Source organism: Lonchura striata, chromosome 2 (assembly GCF_050655825.1).
Source record: "Lonchura striata isolate lonStrDom1 chromosome 2, ASM5065582v1, whole genome shotgun sequence".
Taxonomy (NCBI): domain Eukaryota; kingdom Metazoa; phylum Chordata; class Aves; order Passeriformes; family Estrildidae; genus Lonchura; species Lonchura striata.
The window spans coordinates 156,264,953-156,287,080 of NC_140704.1; the positions used below are offsets into that span (position 1 = coordinate 156,264,953).

At 47.4% G+C, this 22,128-nt stretch overlaps 1 protein-coding gene across 1 annotated transcript in view; it reads right to left on the bottom strand.

Annotated features, from left to right (window-relative positions):
• LOC146768512 (maestro heat-like repeat-containing protein family member 1) overlaps positions 1-22,128 on the bottom strand; it is a gene marked incomplete at its 3' end in the record, with an annotated part of 73,934 nt that overhangs the window by 48,220 nt on the left and 3,586 nt on the right. Inside the window, exons 4-12 of the mRNA XM_085561750.1 lie at positions 19,207-19,347; positions 18,084-18,170; positions 16,231-16,309; positions 12,946-13,059; positions 10,070-10,143; positions 8,132-8,251; positions 6,500-6,610; positions 2,837-2,948; positions 870-910 (exon numbers count right to left, since the gene is read on the bottom strand). Coding sequence (XP_085417876.1) covers positions 870-910; positions 2,837-2,948; positions 6,500-6,610; positions 8,132-8,251; positions 10,070-10,143; positions 12,946-13,059; positions 16,231-16,309; positions 18,084-18,170; positions 19,207-19,347 — 879 coding nt within the window. The remainder of the gene's footprint in view (positions 1-869; positions 911-2,836; positions 2,949-6,499; positions 6,611-8,131; positions 8,252-10,069; positions 10,144-12,945; positions 13,060-16,230; positions 16,310-18,083; positions 18,171-19,206; positions 19,348-22,128) is intronic.

A 22,128-nucleotide genomic window follows, 5' to 3' on the forward strand; every position in this document is an offset into this window, starting at 1 on the left:
GACATCAGAAAAAAATGGGAAAATCAGAAATAACGGGAATAAAACCCGCCTGGGAAGGATGGCGGGAAAAACGGGAATGGCATCGGGAAAAACGGGAAAATCAGAAATAATGGGAATAAAACTTGCCTGGGAATAACGGCGGCGGGAAAAAGGGGAAAAATGGGAATGAAAATGGGAATAACGGGAATGAAAACTGCCTGGGAATAACAACAGGAAAAATGGGAATAATGGGAAAAATGGGAATGAAAGCTGCCTGCGAAATGGGAAAATTCCCACAAAAATGCCCCCAAAATTCCGGAAAATTAAAAAGAACTCCCTGTAAAATTCCTATAAAATCCTCAGGAAATTCCCGGGAAACTCATTTAAAATTGCCATAAAAATTCTGGAAAACCCATAAAATTCCCAAAAAATTCCCCCCAAAATTCCTGTTAAATTCCCATAAAACTGCTGGCAAATTCCCGGAAAAGTCTCATAAAATCCCCAGGAAATTCCTGGAAAATTTCCATAAAATTCTGGGAAAACTACCAAGAAACTCCCATAAAATCCCTGGAAAATCCCTGGAAAATCCCTCGAAAATACCCAGAAAATTCCCATAAAACTCATGATAATTCCCAGAAAAATCCCACCAAAATTCCTGAAAAATCTCCTAAAATCCCCAGAAATTCCTGTAAAATTCCCACTAAAATTCCTGAAAATTCAAAACAAAAATCCTGTACAATTCCGATTAAATTGATGGAAAGTTTCCAGGAAATTCTCATAAAAATTCCCAGGAAATTCCTGAAAAATTCCTATAAAATTCTGGGGAAATTCTGGGGAAATTCCCGTAAAATTCCCATTAAAAATTCCCATAAAAATTCCCCAAATCTCACCAGGAGCCTCACGGTCAGGGCTTGCGGGGAAGGCAGATTTTCTGGGAAAAGAAGAAAAACAGGAAAAAAATTCAATCCCGGGATATTCCCAACCCCATTCCCGAATTCCCGAGGATTCCCCGGGATTTCCCAGGGATTTCCGGGAGATTTCCTGAACATTTCCCAAGCTTTTTCTGGGATTTCCTGAACTTTTCCCGAGCTTTTCCCAGGATTTCCTGAGCTTTTCCCAAACTTTTCCCGGGATTTCCTGAGCTTTTCCCGAGCTTTTCCCAGGATTTCTTATTTATTTCCTGGGGATTCCCCAGGGATTTCCCAAGCTTTTCCCAGGATTTCCCGGGGATTTTCTGGTGATTTCCCAAACTTTTTCCGGGATTTCCTGAGCTTTTCCCGAGCTTTTCCCAGGATTTCCCGGGGATTTTCTGGTGATTTCCCAAACTTTTTTCGGGATTTCTCGAGCTTTTCCCAGGATTTCTCATTGATTTCCCAGGGATTTCCTGGGGATTTCCTGAGCTTTTCCTGGGGATTCCCAGAACTTTTCCTGAGCTTTTCCCAAGCTTTTCCAGAGCTTTTCCCAAGCTTTTCCTGGGATTTCCTGGGGATTTCCTGAGCTTTTCCAGGGATTTCCCAAGCTTTTCTTGGGGATTCCCAGAACTTTTCCTGAGCTTTTCCCAAGGATTTCCTGAGTTTTCCCACGGATTTCCTGCAGATTTCCCGAGCATTCCCAGAACTTTCCCTGAGCTTTTCCCGAGCGTTTCCTGGGGATTCCCAGAACTTTTCCTGAGCTTTTCCCAAGCTTTTCCCGAGTTTTTCCCAAGCTTTTCCCAGGGATTCCCAGAACTTTCCCTGAGCTTTTCCCAAGCTTTTCCCAGGGATTCCTGGAACTTTCCCCAAGCTTTCCCCGAGCCTTTCCCGAGCCTCTCCCGAGCTTTTCACAGGGATTCCCCGAGCTTTTCCCGAGCCTTTCCGGAGCTTTTCCCAGGGATTTCCCGAGCCTCTCCCGCCTTTCCCGGGATTCCCGAGCCTGTCCTGAGCTTTTCCCAGGGATTCCCGAGCCTTTCCCGGGATTCCCGAGCCTCTCCCGGGATTCCCGAGCCTGTCCCGCCTTTCCCAGGATTCCCGAGCCTTTCCCGGGATTCCCGAGCCTCTCCCGGGATTCCCGAGCCTCTCCCGGGATTCCCGAGCCTGTCCCGAGCGTTTCCCGGGATTCTCGAGCCTGTCCCGGGATTCCCGAGCCTGTCCCGAGCCTGTCCCGGGATTCCCAAGCCTGTCCCGGGATTCCCGAGCCTGTCCCAGGATTCCTGAGCCTGTCCCGGGATTCCCGAGCCTGTTCCGGGATTCCCGAGCCTGTCCCGCCTTTCCCGGGATTCCCGAGCCTGTCCTGCGTTTCCTGGGATTCCCGAGCCGTTTCCTGGGATTCCCGAGCCTGTCCCGGGATTCCCGAGCCTTTCCCGGGATTCCCGAGCCTTTCCCGGGATTCCCAAGCGTTTCCCGGGATTCCCGAGCCTTTCCCGGGATTCCCGAGCCTGTTCCGGGATTCCCGAGCCTGTCCCGCCTTTCCCGGGATTCCCGAGCCTGTCCTGCGTTTCCTGGGATTCCCGAGCGTTTCCTGGGATTCCCGAGCCGTTTCCCGGGATTCCCGAGCCTCTCCCGGGATTCCCAAGCGTTTCCCGGGATTCCCAAGCGTTTCCCGGGATTCCCGAGCGTTTCCCGGGATTCCCGAGCCTGTCCCGGGATTCCCGAGCCTGTCCCGGGATTCCCGAGCCTGTCCCGGGATTCCCGAGCCTTTCCCGGGATTCCCGAGCCTGTCCCGGGATTCCCGAGCCTCTCCCGGGATTCCCGAGCCTCTCCCGGGATTCCCGAGCCTGTCCCGGGATTCCCGAGCGTTTCCCGGGATTCCCGAGCCTGTCCCGGGATTCCCGAGCGTTTCCCGGGATTCCCGAGCGTTTCCCGGGCTTCCCGCTCCGTACCGTGCTCCCGGGGGCCGTGCCGGGCCAGGCGGGTCAGGCTGCGGCACAGCGGCGCCAGCGCCGGCGCCAGGAGCGGCCGCAGCAGCAGCGGCAGCAGGAACCGCCACAGCACCTGGAACGGGAAAACCGGGAATAACCGACCGGGAATAACCGGGAATAACCGGGAATAACCACCCGGGAACCGCCACAGCACCTGGGAACGGGAAAACCGGGAATAACCGACCGGGAATAACCGGGAATAACCGGGAATAACCCGGAATAACAACCCGGGAACCGCCACAGCACCTGGGAACGGGAAAAATGGGAATAACCACCCGGGAATAACCGGGAATAACCGGGAATAACCACCCGGGAACCGCCACAGCACCTGGGAACGGGAAAAATGGGAATAACTGGGAATAACAACCCGGGAATAACCGGGAATAACCAGGAAATAACCCGGGAATAACCGGGAATAACCGGGAATAACAACCCGGGAATAACCGGGAATAACCGGGAATAACCGGGAAATATAACCGGGGAACCGCCACAGCACCTGGGAACGGGAAAAATGGGAATAACAGGGAATAACCGGGAAATAACCCGGGAACCGCCACAGCACCTGGGAACGGGAACACCGGGAATGACAACCCGGGAATAACCGGGAATAACCGGGAAATAACCCGGGATATAACCTGGGAATAACCGGGAATAACGGGGGAACTGCCACAGCACCTGGGAACGGGAACACTGGAAATAACAACCCGGGAATAACCCGGAATAACCCGGAATAAAGGGGGAACTGCCACAGCACCTGGGAACGGGAAAACCGGGAATGACAACCCGGGAATAACCGGGAATAACCGGGAATAACCGGGAAATATAACCGGGGAACCGCCACAGCACCTGGGAACGGGAAAACCGGGAATGACAACCCGGGAATAACAACCCGGGAATAACAGGGAATAACCGGGAAATAACCCGGGAATAACTGGGAATAACTGGGAATAACCAGGAAATATAACCGGGGAACCGCCACAGCACCTGGGAACGGGAAAAATGGGAATAACCGGGAATAACCGGGAATAACCGGGAATAACCGGGAATAACCGGGAATAACAACCCAGGAACCGCCACAGCACCTGGGAACGGGAAAAATGGGAATAACTGGGAATAACAACCTGGGAATAACCGGGAATAACCGGGAAATAACCCGGGAATAACCGGGAATAACCGGGAATAACAACCCGGGAATAACCGGGAATAACCGGGAAATAACCCGGGAATAACCGGGAATAACTGGGAATAACAACCCGGGAATGACAACCCGGGAATAACAACCCGGGAACCGCCACAGCACCTGGGAACGGGAAAACCGGGAATGACAACCCGGGAATAACCGGGAATAACCGGGAATAACAACCCGGGAACCGCCACAGCACCTGGGAACGGGAAAAATGGGAATAACTGGGAATAACAACCCGGGAATAAAAGGGAATAACCGGGAAATAACCCGGGAATAACCGGGAATAACCGGGAAATAACCCGGGATATAACCTGGGAATAACCGGGAATAACGGGGGAACTGCCACAGCACCTGGGAACGGGAACACTGGGAATAACAACCCGGGAATAACCCGGAATAACCCGGAATAAAGGGGGAACTGCCACAGCACCTGGGAACGGGAAAACCGGGAATGACAACCCGGGAATAACCGGGAATGACAACCCGGGAACCGCCACAGCACCTGGGAACGGGAAAAATGGGAATAACCGGGAATAACAACCCGGGAATAACCGGGAATAACAACCCGGGAATAACCGGGAATAACAACCTGGGAACCGCCACAGCACCTGGGAACGGGAAAAATGGGAATAACCGGGAATAACAACCCGGGAATAACAGGGAATAACCGGGAAATAACCCGGGAATAACCGGGAATAACCGGGAAATAACCCGGGAATAACCGGGAATAACCGGGAATAACCGGGAACCGCCACAGCACCTGGGAACGGGAAAACCGGGAATGACCGGGAAATATAACCGGGAAATATAACCGGGAATAACCCGAGAATAACCGGGAATAACCGGGAATAACCGGGAATAACAACCCGGGAATAACCGGGAATAACCGGGAATAACGGGGGAACTGCCACAGCACCTGGGAACGGGAACACCGGGAATAACAACCCGGGAATAACCGGGAATAACCCGGAATAAAGGGGGAACTGCCACAGCACCTGGCCGGGGGAAATGGGATAACCGGGAATAACAACCCGGGAATAACCGGGAATAACAACCCGGGAATAACCCAGGAATAACCCGGGAATAACGGGGGAATAATGGGGGAAGAATGGGGAAGAATGGGGAAAAAAAGAAGGAAAAATGGGGAAAATGGAGAAAAATAATTGGGAAAAATGGGGAGAGAATGGAGGAAATAATGGGGAACAAATGGGGAAATAATAGGGGAAAATGGGGAAATAAAGGGGAAAATAATGGGGAAAATAATGGGGAAAAATAGGGAAAAATGGGGATAAATGGGGAAATAATCGGAAAAAGGATTGGGAGAATGGGACGAAAATGAGGCAAATAATGAGGAAATAACGGGGAAGTGAAGGGGAAATAATGGGGAAATAATGGGGAAAATTGGAGAAATAATCCGAAAAAATTGAAGGAAATAATGGGAAAAAATGGGGAAAAACCAGAGCAAAAAATGAGGAAAGTATTTGGGGAAAAGGGGGAAAATGGGGAAATAATCAGGAAAACCAGAGGAAAACGGGAATGGGAACTCCGGGATTGAAACCCCTCGGGATTGGGAATTTTGGGATAAAATCCCTCAGGATTGGGAATTTTGGGATAAAATCCCTCAGGATTGGGAATTTTGGGATAAAATTCCTCAGGATTGGGAATTTTGGGATAAAATCCCTCGGGATTGGGAATTTTGGAATAAAACCCCTCGAGATTGGGAATTTTGGGATAAAACCCCTCGGGATTGGGAATTTTGGAATAAAATCCCTCGGGATTGGGAATTTTGGGATAAAATCCCTTGGGATTGGGAATTTTGGGATAAAATCCCTCAGGATTGGGAATTTTGGGATAAAATCCCTCGGGATTGGGAATTTTGGGATAAAATCCCTTGGGATTGGGAATTTTGGAATAAAACCCATCGAGATTGGGAATTTTGGGATAAAACCCCTCGGGATTGGGAATTTTGGGATAAAATCCCTCAGGATTGGTAATTTTGGAATAAAACCCCTCGAGATTGGGAATTTTGGGATAAAATCCCTCGGGATTGGGAATTTTGGGATAAAATCCCTCAGGATTGGTAATTTTGGAATAAAACCCCTCGAGATTGGGAATTTTGGGATAAAACCCCTCGGGATTGGGAATTTTGGGATAAAACCCCTCGGGATTGGGAATTTTGGGATAAAATCCCTCGGGATTGGGAATTTTGGGATTTTTCCTGTTGGGAATTCCCGGAATTTGTATTTTTTGGGAATTTTGGGACTCTCACGTGGCCGAGGCGGGGCACGGTGCTGCTGAGCAGGAGCAGGAAACCCTCGGGGCTGGGAATTTTGGGATTGGGAATTTTGGGGTAAAACCCCTCAGGATTGGGAATTTTGGGATTTTTCCTGTCGGGAATTCCCGGAATTTGTATTTTTTGGGAATTTTGGGACTCTCACGTGGCCGAGGCGGGGCACGGTGCTGCTGAGCAGGAGCAGGGTGCTGACGCCGGCGCTCCGGACGTCGGCGCTCGTCGGATCCTCGGGATTTTCCTCCGGAATTCCGGGGGGCTGGGGGAAAACAGGGAGGAATTCCCAAAAAATGTGAGGGTTTGGGGAAAAAGGGGAAAAAAACGGGGGAAAAAGGGAAAAACGGGGAGAAAAAGAGGGATGAAAAGGAGAAAAAGGAGGAAAGGAGAGAGGGATGTGGAAAAATGGGAAATATGGGGGGAAATATGGGGGGAAATGAGAGGAAAATGGGAAAAAGGATGGAAAATTTGGGAAAAGTTGGGGAAAAAAGATGGGAAAAATTGGGAAAGGATTTGGAAAAATTGGGTAAGTTTGGGAAAAGGGTGGGAAAAGTTGGGGGAAATGGGGAAAATGGAGAAAAGGATGGGAAAAGTCGGGAGAAGATGGGAAAAAATGGGGAAAATGGGGAAAAGGTTGGGAAAACTTGGGAAACGTTTGGGAAAAGTCAGGAAACAGTTGGGAAAAGTTGGGAAAAGCATGGGAAAAGGTTGGGAAAAGTTGGGAAAAGGTTGGGAAAAAAGTGGGAAAAGTTAGGAAAAGAATGAGAAAAGTTTGGGAAAAATTGGGAAGAGGTTGGGAAATGGTTGGGAAAACTTGGAAAAATATTGGGAAAAAATGGTGAAAAAATGGTGAAAAGGTTGGGAAAACTTGGGAAAAGGATGGGAAAAGTTGGGAAAAGTAAAGGAAAAAAGTGGGAAAAGTTGAGAAAAGAATGAGAAAAGGTTGGGAAATGGTTGGGAAAACTTGGGAAAATATTGGGAAAAAATGGGGAAAAAATGGGGAAAAGGTTGAGAAAGAAAACCTGGGAAAGGGATGGCAAAAGTTGGGAACAGGATGGGAAAAGAATGAGAAAAGTTGGGAAAAGAATGAGAAAATTTTGGGAAAAGGTTGGGAAAAGGTTGGGAAAATTTGGGAAAAGGGTGGGAGAAGTCGGGAAAAGATTTGGGAAGTGGTTGTCAAAACTTGGGAAAATAATTGGGAAAAAATGGAGAAAATGGAGAAAAAGGTTGGGAAAAGTTGGGAAAAGGATGGGAAAAGGGTGGGAAATGGTTGGGAAAACTTGGAAAAATATTGGGAAAAAATGGTGAAAAAATGGGGAAAAGGTTGGGAAAACTTGGGAAAAGGATGGGAAAAGTTGGGAAAAGTAAAGGAAAAAAGTGGGAAAAGTTGAGAAAAGAATGAGAAAAGGTTGGGAAATGGTTGGGAAAACTTGGGAAAGTATTGGGAAAAGGTTGAGAAAACCTGGGAAAGGGATGGCAAAAGTTGGGAACAGGATGGGAAAAAAATGGGAAAAGTTGGGAAAAGAATGAGAAAAGTTTGGGAAAAGGTTGGGAAAAGGTTGGGAAGAGCTGGGAAAATTTGGGAAAAGGGTGGGAGAAGTCGGGAAAAGATTTGGGAAATGGTTGTGAAAACTTGGGAAAATAATTGGGAAAAAATGGGGAAAATGGAGAAAAAGGTGGGGAAAACTATGGGAAAAGTTGGGAAAAGGATGGGAAAAGTTGGGAAAAGGGTGGGAAAAGTTGGGAAAAGTCGGGAAGAGCTGGGAAATGTGGGAATTGTCACCCCGTCGGCGGGCAGGGCGCACTGCTGCACCAGGAATTCCAGCAGCGCCTCCGCCCCCGGCTGCTCCAGGAAACCGTGGTGGGCCAGGGCCGAGATCAGCTGCACCAGAGCCAGCTTCACCTGGAAAACGGGAAAATCGGGAAAATCGGGAATTCTGGCGGAGAAATGGTGGGGAAATGGGGAGAAATGGTGAAAAAATGGGGAAAAATGGTGAAAAAATGGGGGAAAACGGGGAAAAAATGGGGGAAAATGTGGGGGAAAATGGGACATTGGGAGTCAGGAGCAGAGATCAGCGGCACCAGAGCCAGCTTCACCTGGGAAAACGGGAAAATCGGGAAAATCGGGAATTCTGGCGGAGAAACGGGGAAAAAATGGGGAGAAACGGGGAAAAAATGGGGAAAAATGGTGAAAAAATGGGGAAAAACGGGGAAAAAATGGGGAAAATGTGGGGAAAATGGGAATTGGGACTCAGGAGCAGAGATCAGCTGCACCAGAGCCAGCTTCACCTGGGAAAATCAGGAAAATCGGGAATTCTGGGGGAGAAACGGTGGGAAAATGGGGAGAAACGGGGAAAAATGGGGAAAAATGGTGAAAAAATGGGGAAAAACGGGGGAAAAATGGGAATTGGGAGTCAGGAGCAGAGATCAGCTGCACCAGAGCCAGCTTCACCTGGAAAAACGGGAAAATCGGGAAAATCGGGAATTCTGGGGAGAAACGGTGGGAAAATGGGAAGAAACGGGGAAAAATGGGGAAAAACGGGGAAAAAATGGGGAGAAACGAGGAAAAAAATGGGGAAAATGTGGGGAAAAAATGGGGAAAATGTGTGGGAAAATGGGAATTGGGACTCAGGAGCAGAGAGCAGCTGCACCAGAGCCAGCTGCACCTGGAAAAACGGGAAAATCGGGAATTCTGGCGGAGAAACGGGGAAAAAATGGGGAGAAATGGGGAAATAATGGGGAAAAATGGTGAAAAAATGGGGAAAAACGGGGAAAAAATGGGGAAAATGTGGGGAAAATGGGAATTGGGACTCAGGAGCAGAGAGCAGCTGCACCAGAGCCAGCTTCACCTGGGAAAAACGGGAAAATCGGGAATTCTGGGGAGAAACGGTGGGAAAATGGGGAGAAACGGGGAAAAAATGGGGAAAAATGGGGGAAAAATGGGGAAAAACGGGGAAAAATGGGGAAAATGTGGGGAAAATGGGAATTGGGACTCAGGAGCAGAGAGCAGCTGCACCAGAGCCAGCTTCACCTGGGAAAATGGGAAAATCGGGAAAATCGGGAATTCTGGGGAGAAACGGTGGGAAAATGGGGAGAAACGGGGAAATAATGGGGAAAAATGGTGAAAAAATGGGGAAAAACGGGGAAAAATGGGGAAAATGTGGGGAAAATGGGGACCAAAAAAAAAGGAGAAAATTGGGAAAAAGAGAGGGAGAAACAGGAAAAAATTGGAAAAATGGGAAGAAATGGGAAATAGGGAAATGGGGGAAAAAGGTGTGGAGAAATGGTGAAAAAAATGGGGAAAATGTGCAGGAAAATGGGGAAAAACTGGTAAAAATGGGGAAAAGAGAGGGAGAAAGGAAAAAAATTGGAATTGTGGGGAAAATGGGGAAAATTGGGGGGAAAATGGGGGAAAATGAGGGAAAATGGAGGAAATGTGGGGGGAAAATGGGGAAAAAATGGGAAAAACCAGAAAAAAGGGGGATTAAATGGGGGAAAATGGAGAAAAAAATGTGGGAAAAATCGGGAAAATAGGGAAAAAAAAGGAAAACCTGAAATTCCTGGAAAAACTGGGAATTTTAGGGGAAAAATAGTGAGAAAAAAGGGATTACAGCCCCCGTGGCGCCCCCTAGGGGTGGGGAAGGGCAGCGGGGTTTGGGATTTTTGGGAATTTCGGGATTTTCTGGGAATTTTGGGAATTTTCCGGGAATTTTGGGAATACCTTGTTGCTCTCGTCCTGCAGAGGGACTTTCAGGGCAGAGAGGATGGAATCTTTCTGCATTTCCATCTGGGAAGCTACAAAAAAATGGGAATTTGGGATGGGAAAAATCCCCCCAAAAATAAACAAAGAATTCCGCAAACAATCCCAAAATATCCCCCCAAAATCCCCAATTAATCCCAGAAAATCCCCATAAAATCCCCATGAAATTCCCAATAAAATTCCCATAAAATCCCCATGAAATCCCCAAATAATCCCAGAAAATCCCCATGAAATTCCCAATAAATCCCCAAACAATTCCTTAATAAATCCCAAAAAATCCCATAAAATCCCCACGAAATCCCCAATAAATCCCAGAAAATCTCCCAATAAATCCCATTTAAAAAATCCCAATAAATCCCCAATAAACCCCATTAAAAATCCCAGAAAATCCCCCATTAAAACCCCAATAAATCCCCAAAAAAACCCCATTAATCGCATTAAACCCCATTAAACCCCATTAACTCCATTAACCCCATTAAAAACCCCATTAAAAACCCCATTGATCCCATTAAACCCCAATTAACCCCATTAAACCCCCTTAAAATCCCATTAACCCCATTAAAAACCCCATTAAAAACCCCATTGACCCCATTAAACCCCATTAAACCCCAATTAACCCCATTAAAAAACCCGTTAAACCCCATTAAACCCCAATTAACCCCATTGACCCCATTAAACCCCATTAAAACCCCAATAACCCCATTAAAAACCCCATTAAACCCCAATTAACCCCATTAAAACCCCATTAAAAATCTCATTAAACCCCAATTAACCCCATTAAAAACCCCATTGACCCCATTAAAACCCCAATTAACCCCATTAAACCCCATTAAACCCCAATTAACCCCATAAAAAACCCCATTAAAAACCCCGTTAAACCCCATTAAAACCCCAATTAACCCCATTAAAAAACCCATTAAAAACCCCATTAAACTGCATTAAACCCCAATTAACCCCATTAAAAACCCCATTGACCCCATTAAACCCCATTAAAACCCCAATTAACCCCATTAAAAACCCCATTAAACCCCATTAAACCCCAATTAACCCCATTAAACCGCATTAAAAACCCCCTTAAAAACCCCCTTAAAAACCCCCTTAAAAACCCCATTGACCCCCTTAAACCCCATTAAAACCCCAATTAACTCCATTAAAAACCCCATTAAAAACTCCATTAAACCCCATTAAAACCCCAATTAACCCCATTAAACCCCCATTAAAGCCCCAATTAACCCCATTAAACCCCCATTAAACCCCATTAAAACCCCAATTAACCCCATTAAAACCCCAATTAAACCCATTGACCCCCTTAAAAACCCTATTAAACCCCAATTAACCCCATAAAATACCCCATTGACCCCATTAAACCCCATTAACCCCATTAAAACCCCCATTAAAAACCCCAATTAACCCCATTAAAGTCCCAATTAACCCCATTAAAACCCATTAAACCCCATTAAAACCCCAATTAACCCCATTAAACCCCATTAAAAACCCCATTAAACCCCAATTAACCCCATAAAAAACCCCATTGACCCCATTAAACCCCATTAACCCCATTAAAACCCCCATTAAAAACCCCAATTAACCCCATTAAAGACCCCAATTAACCCCATCAAACCCCATCAAACCCCATTAAACCCCATTAAACCCCAATTAACCCCATTAAACCCCATTAAAAACCCCATTAAACCCCAATTAAGCCCATCAAACCCCAATTAACCCCACTAACCCCATTAAAACCCCCATTAAAAACCCCATTAAACCCCATCAAACCCCATTAAACCCCATTAAACCCCAATTAACCCCATTGACCCCATTAAACCCACAATTAACCCCATTAAAGACCCCATTAAAACCCCAATTAAGCCCATTAAACCCCATTTAACCCAATTAACCCCATTAAAGACCCCATCAAACCCCAATTAACCCCACTAACCCCATTAAAACCCCCATTAAAAACCCCATTAAACCCCATCAAACCCCATTAAACCCCATTAAACCCCAATTAACCCCATTAAACCCCAATTAACCCATTAAAGACCCCAATTAACCCCATTAAACCCAAATTAACCCCATTAAAGACCCCAATTAACCCCATCAAACCCCAATTAACCCCATCAAACCCCCATTAACCCCATTAAAGACCCCAATTAACCCCATTAAACCCCATCAAACCCCCATTAACCCCATTAAAGACCCCATTAAACCCCATCAAACCCCCATTAAACCCCATTAAAACCCCAATTAACCCCCATTAAAACCCCATTAAACCCCATTAAAGCCCCAATTAACCCCATTAAAGACCTCAATTAACCCCATCAAACCCCCATTAACCCCCATTAAAACTCCAATTAACCCCATTAAACCCCAATTAACCCAATTAAAGACCCCAATTAACCCCATTAAACCCCATTAAACCCCATTAAAACCCCAATTAAACCCCATTAAACCCCAATTAACCTCATTAAAGACCCCATTAAACCCCATTAAACCCCAATTAACCCCATTAGCCCCATTAAAAACCCCATTAAAACCCCAATTAACCCCATTAAAGACCCCAATTAACCCAATTATCCCCAATTAACCCCATTAAAACCCCCATTAAAGACCCTAATTAACCCCATTAAAGCCCAATTAACCCCATTAAAAACCCCTATTAACCCCATTAAAGACCCCAATTAACCCCATCAAACCCCCATTAAACCCCATTAAACCCCCATTAACCCCATTAAAGACCCCAATTAACCCCATTAACCCCATTAAAACCCCCATTAAACCCCATTAAAACCCCAATTAACCCCAATTAATTAACCCCCTCAGCCCCATTAACTCACGGGCGCTGTTGAGCAGGTGGCGCAGCAGGCGCAGCGCCCCCTGGCGGAGCCGCTCGGAGCCGCCGTCCAGGCGCGGCAGCAGCCAGGCCAGGAGCCGCGCGGGGAACGGCACCGCTGGGACCCAAAAATGGGCAAAAAACGGGAAATTCGGGAAAATTCGCGAGCTTTAGGGGACATTCGGGGCATTTCGGGCAAAAGCAGCGAGTCTGGGGCAAAATCTGCGAAATTCTGGGGGAAATGCACACGATTTGGGGGAAAAAAGAGGGATTTTTCAGGGGAAATACGTGAAGTTTTGAGGGAAAAGAATGGAATTTTAGGGCAAAAAAAATCAAGGAATTTTGGGGAGGAATCAGGGAGTTCGGGGAAATCTGGGAATTTGGGGTGAAAATCCGGGAATTTTGGGACTCAGTGGCGGGGTTTTGGGGAGAATTTGTGGAATTTTGGGAGCAGGAGCTGCACGAGGAACGGCACCGCTGGAACCCGAAAATGGGCAAAAAACGGGAAATTCGGGCAAATTCGCGAGCTTTAGGAGACATTCGGGGCATTTGGGGCAAAAGCAGAGGATTTTGGGGGAAATCTGCGAAATTTTGGGGCAAATGTACACGATTTGGGGGAAAAAAGAGGGATTTTTCAGGGGAAATACGTGAATTTTTGAGGGAAAAGAATGGAATTTTAGGGCAAAAAAATCAAGGAATTTTGGGGAGGAAACAGGGAGTTTGGGGAAATCTGGGAATTTGGGGTGAAAATCCGGGAATTTTGGGACTCAGTTACGGGGTTTTGGGGAGAATTTGTGGAATTTTGGGAGCAGGAGCTGCACGAGGAACGGCACCGCTGGAACCCGAAAATGGGCAAAAAACGGGAATTTCGGGAAAATTCGCGAGGTTTAGGAGAAATTCGGGGCATTTGGGGCAAAAGCAGGGAGTCTGGGGGAAAATCTGCGAAATTTTGGGGGAAATGTACACGATTTGGGGGAAAAAAGAGGGATTTTTCGGGGGAAATACGTGAAGTTTTGAGGGAAAAGAATGGAATTTTAGGGCAAAAAAATCAAGGAATTTTGGGGAGGAATCAGGGAGTTTGGGGAAATCTGAGAATTTGGGGTGAAAATCCGGGAATTTTGGGACTCAGTTGTGGGGTTTTGGGGAGAATTTGTGGAATTTTGGGAGCAGGAGCTGCACAAGGAACGGCACCGCTGGAACCCGAAAATGGGGAAAAAACGGAAATTTCGGGAAAATTCGCGAGCTTCAGGAGACATTCGGGGCATTTGGGGCAAAAGCAGCGAGTCTGGGGCAAAATCTGCCAAATTCTGGGGCAAATGGACACGATTTGGGGGAAAAAAGAGGGATTTTTCGGGGGAAATACGTGAAGTTTTGAGGGAAAAGAATGGAATTTTAGGGCAAAAAAATCAAGGAATTTTGGGGAGGAATCAGGGAATTCGGGGCATTTGGGGGAAAAGCAGAGGATTTTGGGGGAAATCTGCGAAATTTTGGGGAAAGTATACAGGATTTGGGGGAAAAAAGAGGGATTTTTCAGGGGAAATACGTGAAGTTTTGAGGGAAAAGAATGGAATTTTAGGGCAAAAAAAATCAAGGAATTTTGGGGAGGAATCAGGGAGTTTGGGGAAATCTGGGAATTTGGGGTGAAAATCCGGGAATTTTGGGATTCAGTTGCGGGGTTTTGGGGAGAATTTGTGGAATTTTGGGGAGGAATAAGCAGAGAATTTTTGGAGCAGGAGCCGCGCGGGGAACGGCACCGCTGGAACCCAAAAATGGGCAAAAAACGGAAATTTCGGGAAAATTCGCGAGCTTTAGGAGACATTCGGGGCATTTGGGGCAAAAGCAGCGAGTCTGGGGCAAAATCTGCGAAATTCTGGGGCAAATGTACACGATTTGGGGGAAAAAAGAGGGATTTTTCAGGGGAAATACGTGAAGTTTTGAGGGAAAAGAATGGAATTTTAGGGCAAAAAAAATCAAGGAATTTTGGGGAGGAATCAGGGAATTCGGGGAAATCTGGGAATTTGGGGTGAAAATCCGGGAATTTTGGGACTCAGTTGCGGGGTTTTGGGGAGAATTTGTGGAATTTTGGGAGCAGGAGCTGCACAAGGAACGGCACCGCTGGAACCCGAAAATGGGGAAAAAACGGAAATTTCGGGAAAATTCGCGAGCTTCAGGAGACATTCGGGGCATTTGGGGCAAAAGCAGCGAGTCTGGGGCAAAATCTGCGAAATTCTGGGGCAAATGTACACGATTTGGGGGAAAAAAGAGGGATTTTTCGGGGGAAATACGTGAAGTTTTGAGGGAAAAGAATGGAATTTTAGGGCAAAAGAATCAGGGAATTTTGGGGAGGAATCAGGGAATTCGGGGCATTTGGGGGAAAAGCAGAGGATTTTGGGGGAAATTGCGAAATTTTGGGGGAAATATACAGGATTTGGGGGAAAAAAGAGGGATTTTTCGGGGAAAATACGTGAAGTTTTGAGGGAAAAGAATGGAATTTTAGGGCAAAAAAATCAAGGAATTTTGGGGAGGAATCAGGGAGTTTGGGGAAATCTGGGAATTTGGGGTGAAAATCCGGGAATTTTGGGATTCAGTTGCGGGGTTTTGGGGAGAATTTGTGGAATTTTGGGGAGGAATAAGCAGAGAATTTTGGGAGCAGGAGCCGCGCGGGGAACGGCACCGCTGGAACCCGAAAATGGGGAAAAAACGGGAATTTCGGGAAAATTCGCGAGCTTTAGGAGACATTCGGGGCATTTTGGGGGAAAAACCAGGGAATTTTTGGGGGGGAAATGTGAATTTTTAAGGGGAAAATAATGGAAATTTTTCCATTGTTTTGGGAAAAATCAGGAATTTTTTGGGGAAAATCCGGGAATTTTGGCGAGAAATGATGGGGTTTGGGGTGAAAATCAGGGAATTTTTGGGAGAAATCGGGGAATTTTGGGGGTTGGAGCCACGCTGGGAACGGAGCAGCTGGAATGGAAAATCGGGAAAAAATTGGGGATTTCAGGAAAAAAATCGGGAATTTTGGGGAAAACCAGGAGGTTTAGGGGGAATTTGGGGGATTCTGGGGAAAATCGGAGGGTTTTGGGGAAAACCGGCAAAATTTTGGGGAAAACATACAGGATTTTGGGGAAAAATTAGGGAATTTTGGGGGGAAATATGTGAAATTTTACGGGGAAATAATGGAATTTTTGGGGAAAATCAGGGGATTTGGGGAATGTTGGAATTTTGGGGATTTGGGGAACGTCGGGAATGTCGGGAATGTCGGGAATGTCGGGAATTTTGGGATGCTCACCCAGGACGGAGAAGCAGCGCAGCAGCTCCGCCTGGTTCCGGCTGCTCGAGGGGACCTTGGGATCGGCCGGAGCCACCAGCTGGGGAAAAAGATGGAAAAATCCTGGAAAAATCCCGGGAAAATCCCGGAAAAATCCTGGGAAAATCACGGGAATATCCTGGAAAAATCACGGGAATATCCTGGGAAACTACTGGGAAAATCCTGGGAAAATCCTGAGAAAATCAGGGGAATATCCTGGGAAACTACTGGGAAAATCCCGGGAAAATCCTGGAAAAATTCCAGAAAAATCCCAGGAAAATCCCAGAAAAATCCCAGGAAAATCCCAGAAAAATCCCGGGAAAATCCTGGAAAAATCACGGGAATATCCTGGGAAACTACTGGGAAAATCCCGGGAAAATCCTGGAAAAATCACGGGAATATCCTGGGAAACTACCGGGAAAATCCCGGGAAAATCCTGAGAAAATCATGGGAATATCCTGGGAAATTACCAGGAAAATCCCAGAAAAATCACAGAAAAATCACAGAAAAATCCCAGAAAAATTGCAGGAAAATCCTGGAAAAAACCCTGGAAAATCTCAGAAAAATCCTGGGAAAATCCTGGAAAAATCCCAGGAAAATTACAGGAAAAATCCTGGAAAAAATCCCAGAAAAATTCTGCAAGAATCCTGAAAAATTTTGGGAAAAATCCAGGAAAAATCCAGGAAAAACCTGGGAATTTCCTGGAATAATCTGGGAATATCCCAGAAAAAATCTGGGGATTTCCTGGAAAAAAATCCCAGATAAATTCTGGAAGAATCCTGAAAAATCGCAGAAAAATTCTGGAAATTTTCAAGCGAAATCCCAGAGAAATCCTTTAAAAATCCTGAAGGAGTCGAGGGGAACTCCGGGATAAGTGCGGAAGGATTCCGGGCGCATTCCCGGGGTTTGGGGCTCGGGAATTCCGGGGGTCGGGAATTGTGGGAGTCGGGAATTCTGGGAGTCGGGAATTCCGGGAGTTGGGAATTCCGGGGCTCGGGAATTCTGGGGGTTGGGAATTCCGGGGTCGGGAATTCCGGGGGTCGGGAATTCCGGGAGTCGGGAATTGCGGGAGTTGGGAATTGCGGGGGTCGGGAATTGCGGGGCTCGGGAATTCTGGGGCTCGGGAATTCTGGGGGTCGGGAATTCCGGGGTCGGGAATTGCGGGCTCGGGAATTCCGGGAGTCGGGAATTCTGGGGCTCAGGAATTCCGGGGGTCGGGAATTTTGGGGCTCAGGAATTGCGGGGGTCGGGAATTCCGGGGGTCGGGAATTCCGGGAGTCGGGAATTGCGGGAGTTGGGAATTCTGGGGCTCAGGAATTCCGGGGGTCGGGAATTTTGGGGCTCAGGAATTGCGGGGGTCGGGAATTGCGGGGGTCGGGAATTCCGGGGCTCGGGAATTGCGGGGTCGGGAATTGCGGGGTCGGGAATTCTGGGGGTCGGGAATTGCGGGAGTCGGGAATTGCGGGAGTTGGGAATTCCGGGAATGGGAATTCCGGGAGTGGGAATTCCGGGAGTGGGAATTCCGGGAGTGGGAATTCCGGGAGTGGGAATTCCGGGCGTCAGGAATTCTGGGGGTCGGGAATTCCGGGCGTCGGGAATTGCGGGCGTCAGGAATTCCGGGAGTCGGGAATTCCGGGAGTCGGGAATTCCGGGAGTCGGGAATTCCGGGCTGGGAATTGCGGGGTCGGAATTCCGGGGTCGGGAATTCTGGGGGTCGGGAATTGCGGGAGTTGGGAATTCTGGGGCTCAGGAATTCTGGGGGTCGGGAATTCCGGGAGTTGGGAATTGCGGGGTCGGAATTCCGGGTGGGAATTCCAGGAGTCGGGAATTCTGACCTGGGCCAGCAGCGCCGCCAGGAGCGGCTCCAGCTGCGCCTCGAGCGCGCGGCCGCCCCGCGCCGCCGCCAGCAGCTGGCACAGGCTCTGCAACCGGGAAACGGGAAGAAATGCCGGAAAAACGACGGAATTCCGGGAAAAACGGGGGCAGAAATTGGGGGGGAATGGGGGGGAATTTGGGGGGGAATTGGGGGGAAAAATAGGGGGGAAATTGGGGGGGAAATAGGGGGGGAATCTGGGGGAGAAATTGGGGGAAAATTGGGGAGAAATTGGGGGGGAAATTGGGAAAAGTTGAGGGGAAACTGAGGGGAAATTGGGGAAAAATTTGGGAAAAATTGGGGGAAATAGGGGGAAATTAGGGGAAAATTGGGGAGAAATTGGGGGGGAAACTGGGGGGAAATTGGGGAAAAATTTGGGAAAAATTGGGGGGAAATTCAGGAAAACTGGGGGGAAATTGAGGAGAAAATTGGGTGGAAATTAGAGGGAAAATTGGGGAAAATTGGGGGAAAATTGGGGAAAACTGGGGGAAATTGGGGGAATTAGGGGGAAAATGGGGAGAGAAATTGAGGGGAAATTGGGGTGAAATTGGGAAAAGTTGAGGGGATATTGGGAGAAAATTGGGGGGAAATTGGGGGAAACTGGGGGAGAAATTTGGGAAAAATTGAGAGAAATTGGGTAGAAATTCAGGAAAAATTGGGGGAGATTTGGGGAAAATTGAGGGAAATTGGGTAGAAATTTTTGGAAAATTGGATGAAAATTTAGAAAAATTGGGGCAAAAATTTGGGGGAAATTGGGTGGAAATTCAGGGAAAATTGGGGAGAAATTTGGAAAACATTGAGGGAAATTGGGTGGGAATTCAGGGAAAACAGGGGGGAAATTTGGGAAAATTCAGGAGAAGTTCAGGGAAAACTAGGGGGAAATTTGGGAAAATTCAGGAGAAGTTCAGGGAAAACTGGGGGGAAATTTGGGAAAATTCAGGAGAAGTTCAGGGAAAACTGGGGGGAAATTGGTGGGAAATGCAGGGAAAATTCAGGAAAAATTCGGGGGAAATCGGGGAGAAAATCTCCTGGAAAATGCAGGAGACCAAAGGTGGGGAAAATCGGGAAATGCGGATGTGGGTCACCTTGGAGACGGGGAAGGGCTCCGGGTGTTTGCGGTAGAGGCCGAGGACGGCCGGGACGAGCTTCGGGAGCTGCTCCTGGAGCTGCCGGCCCGGGATCAGCGAGCCCATGGAGCCCAGCGCCTCCAGCGCCGCCAGCCGCACCTGGGAACGGGAAAATCCCGGAATTCTGACAGGAAATCCCGGAATTCCAGCAGGAAAATACAGAAAACAGCGGGAAAATCCCAAATTCCAGTGGGTAAATCCTGAACAGGGAGCTCAGGGGGCCCAGCGCCTCCAGCGCCGCCAGCCACACCTGGAACCCGGAAAAATGGGGAAATCCGGGAATTCTGACAGGAAATCCCGCGATTCCGGCAGGAAATCCTGGAATTCCAGCAGGAAAATACAGAAAACAGCAGGAAAATCCCAAATTCCAGTGGGTAAATCACAATCAGGGAGCTCAGGGGGCCCAGCGCCTCCAGCGCCGCCAGCCACACCTGGAAAACGGGAAAATCCCGGAATTCCAGAGGGAAATCCTGCAATTCCGGCAGGAAATCCTGGAATTCCGGCAGGAAAATACAGAAAACAGCGGGAAAATCCCAAATTCCAGTGGGTAAATCCCAATCTGGGAGCCCAGAGGGCCCAGCGCCTCCAGCGCCACCAGGCACACCTGGAAAACGGGAAAATCCCGGAATTCCAGAGGGAAATCCTGCAATTCCGACAGGAAATCCTGGAATTCCGGCAGGAAAATACAGAAAACAGCGGGAAAATCCCAAATTCCAGTGGGTAAATCACAATCAGGGAGCTCAGGGGGCCCAGCGCCTCCAGCGCCACCAGGCACACCTGGAACCTGGAAAAATGGGAAAATCCGGGAATTCTGACAGGAAATCCTGCAATTCTGACAGGAAATCCCACAATTCTGACAGGAAATCCTGGAATTCCAGCAGGAAAATACAGAAAACAGCAGGAAAATCCCGATCAAGGAGCCCAGGGGGCCCAGCGCATCCAGGCGCACCTGGAACCCGGGAAATGGAAAAATTCCGGAATTCCAGAGGGAAATCCCGCAATTCTGACAGGAAATCCTGGAATTCTGACAGGAAATCCCGTAATTCTGACAGGAAAATACAGAAAACAGCGGGAAAATCCCAAATTCCAGTGGGTAAATCCCAATCTGGGAGCTCAGGGGGCCCAGCGCCTCCAGCGCCGCCAGTCGCACCTGGAACCCGGAAAAATGGGAAAATCCGGGAAAACAGTGGGAAAATCCCGGAAAAGAGCAGGAAAATGCTGGAATTCCAATGGGGAGATTCCAGAAAAGAGTGGGAAAATCCCATTATCCCAATATCCAATATCCCAATATCCCAATATCCCAATATCCCAATATCCCAATATCCAATATCCCAATATCCAATGTCCCAATGTCCCAATATCCCAATGAACCAATATCCAATATCCCAATGTCCCAATGTCCCAATGTCCCAATATCCCAATGTCCAATATCCCAATATCCCAATATCCCAATGTCCCAATATCCCAATATCCCAATATCCCAATATCCCAATGTCCCAATATCCCAATATCCCAATATCCCAATATCCCAATGTCCCAATATCCCAATATCCAATATCCCAATATCCAATGTCCCAATATCCAATATCCCAATATCCCAATATCCCAATATCCCAATATCCCAATATCCCAATATCCCAATGTCCCAATATCCAATATCCCAATATCCAATATCCCAATGTCCCAATGTCCCAATGTCCCAATATCCCAATGTCCAATATCCCAATATCCCAATATCCCAATGTCCCAATATCCCAATATCCCAATATCCCAATATCCCAATGTCCCAATATCCCAATATCCCAATATCCCAATATCCCAATGTCCCAATATCCCAATATCCAATATCCCAATATCCAATGTCCCAATATCCAATATCCCAATATCCCAATATCCCAATATCCCAATATCCCAATATCCCAATATCCCAATATCCCAATATCCCAATATCCAATATCCCAATATCCAATGTCCCAATGTCCCAATATCCCAATGAACCAATATCCCAATATCCCAATATCCAATATCCAATATCCCAATATCCAATATCCCAATATCGCAATGTCCCAATGTCCCAATATCCCAATGTCCCAATATCCAATATCCCAATATCCAATATCCCAATATCCCAATATCCCAATATCCCAATATCCAATATCCCAATGTCCCAATATCCAATATCCCAATATCCAATATCCCAATATCCCAATATCCCAATATCCCAATATCCCAATGTCCCAATGTCCCAATATCCCAATATCCAATATCCCAATGAACCAATAGCCAATATCCCAATGTCCCAATGTCCCAATGTCCCAATATCCCAATGTCCCAATGTCCCAATATCCCAATATCCAATATCCAATATCCCAATGTCCCAATATCCAATATCCCAATATCCCAATATCCCAATATCCCAATATCCAATATCCCAATGTCCCAATATCCAATATCCCAATATCCAATATCCCAATATCCCAATATCCCAATATCCCAATGTCCCAATGTCCCAATATCCCAATATCCCAATATCCAATATCCAATGTCCCAATGTCCCAATATCCCAATATCCCAATGTCCCAATATCCCAATATCCCAATATCCAATATCCCAATATCCCAATGTCCCAATATCCCAATATCCCAATGTCCCAGTCCCAAACCCCAAAATCCCAAATCCCAAATCCCAAACCCCAATCCCAATCCCCATCCCAATCCCAATCAATCCCAATCCCAATCCAAATCCCAATCCCATTCCCATCCCAATCCCAATCCCAATCCCAATCAATCCCAATCCCAATCCCAATCAATCCCATTCCCATCCCAATCCCAATCCCAATCCCATCCCAATCCCAATCCAATCCCATCCCAATCAATCCCA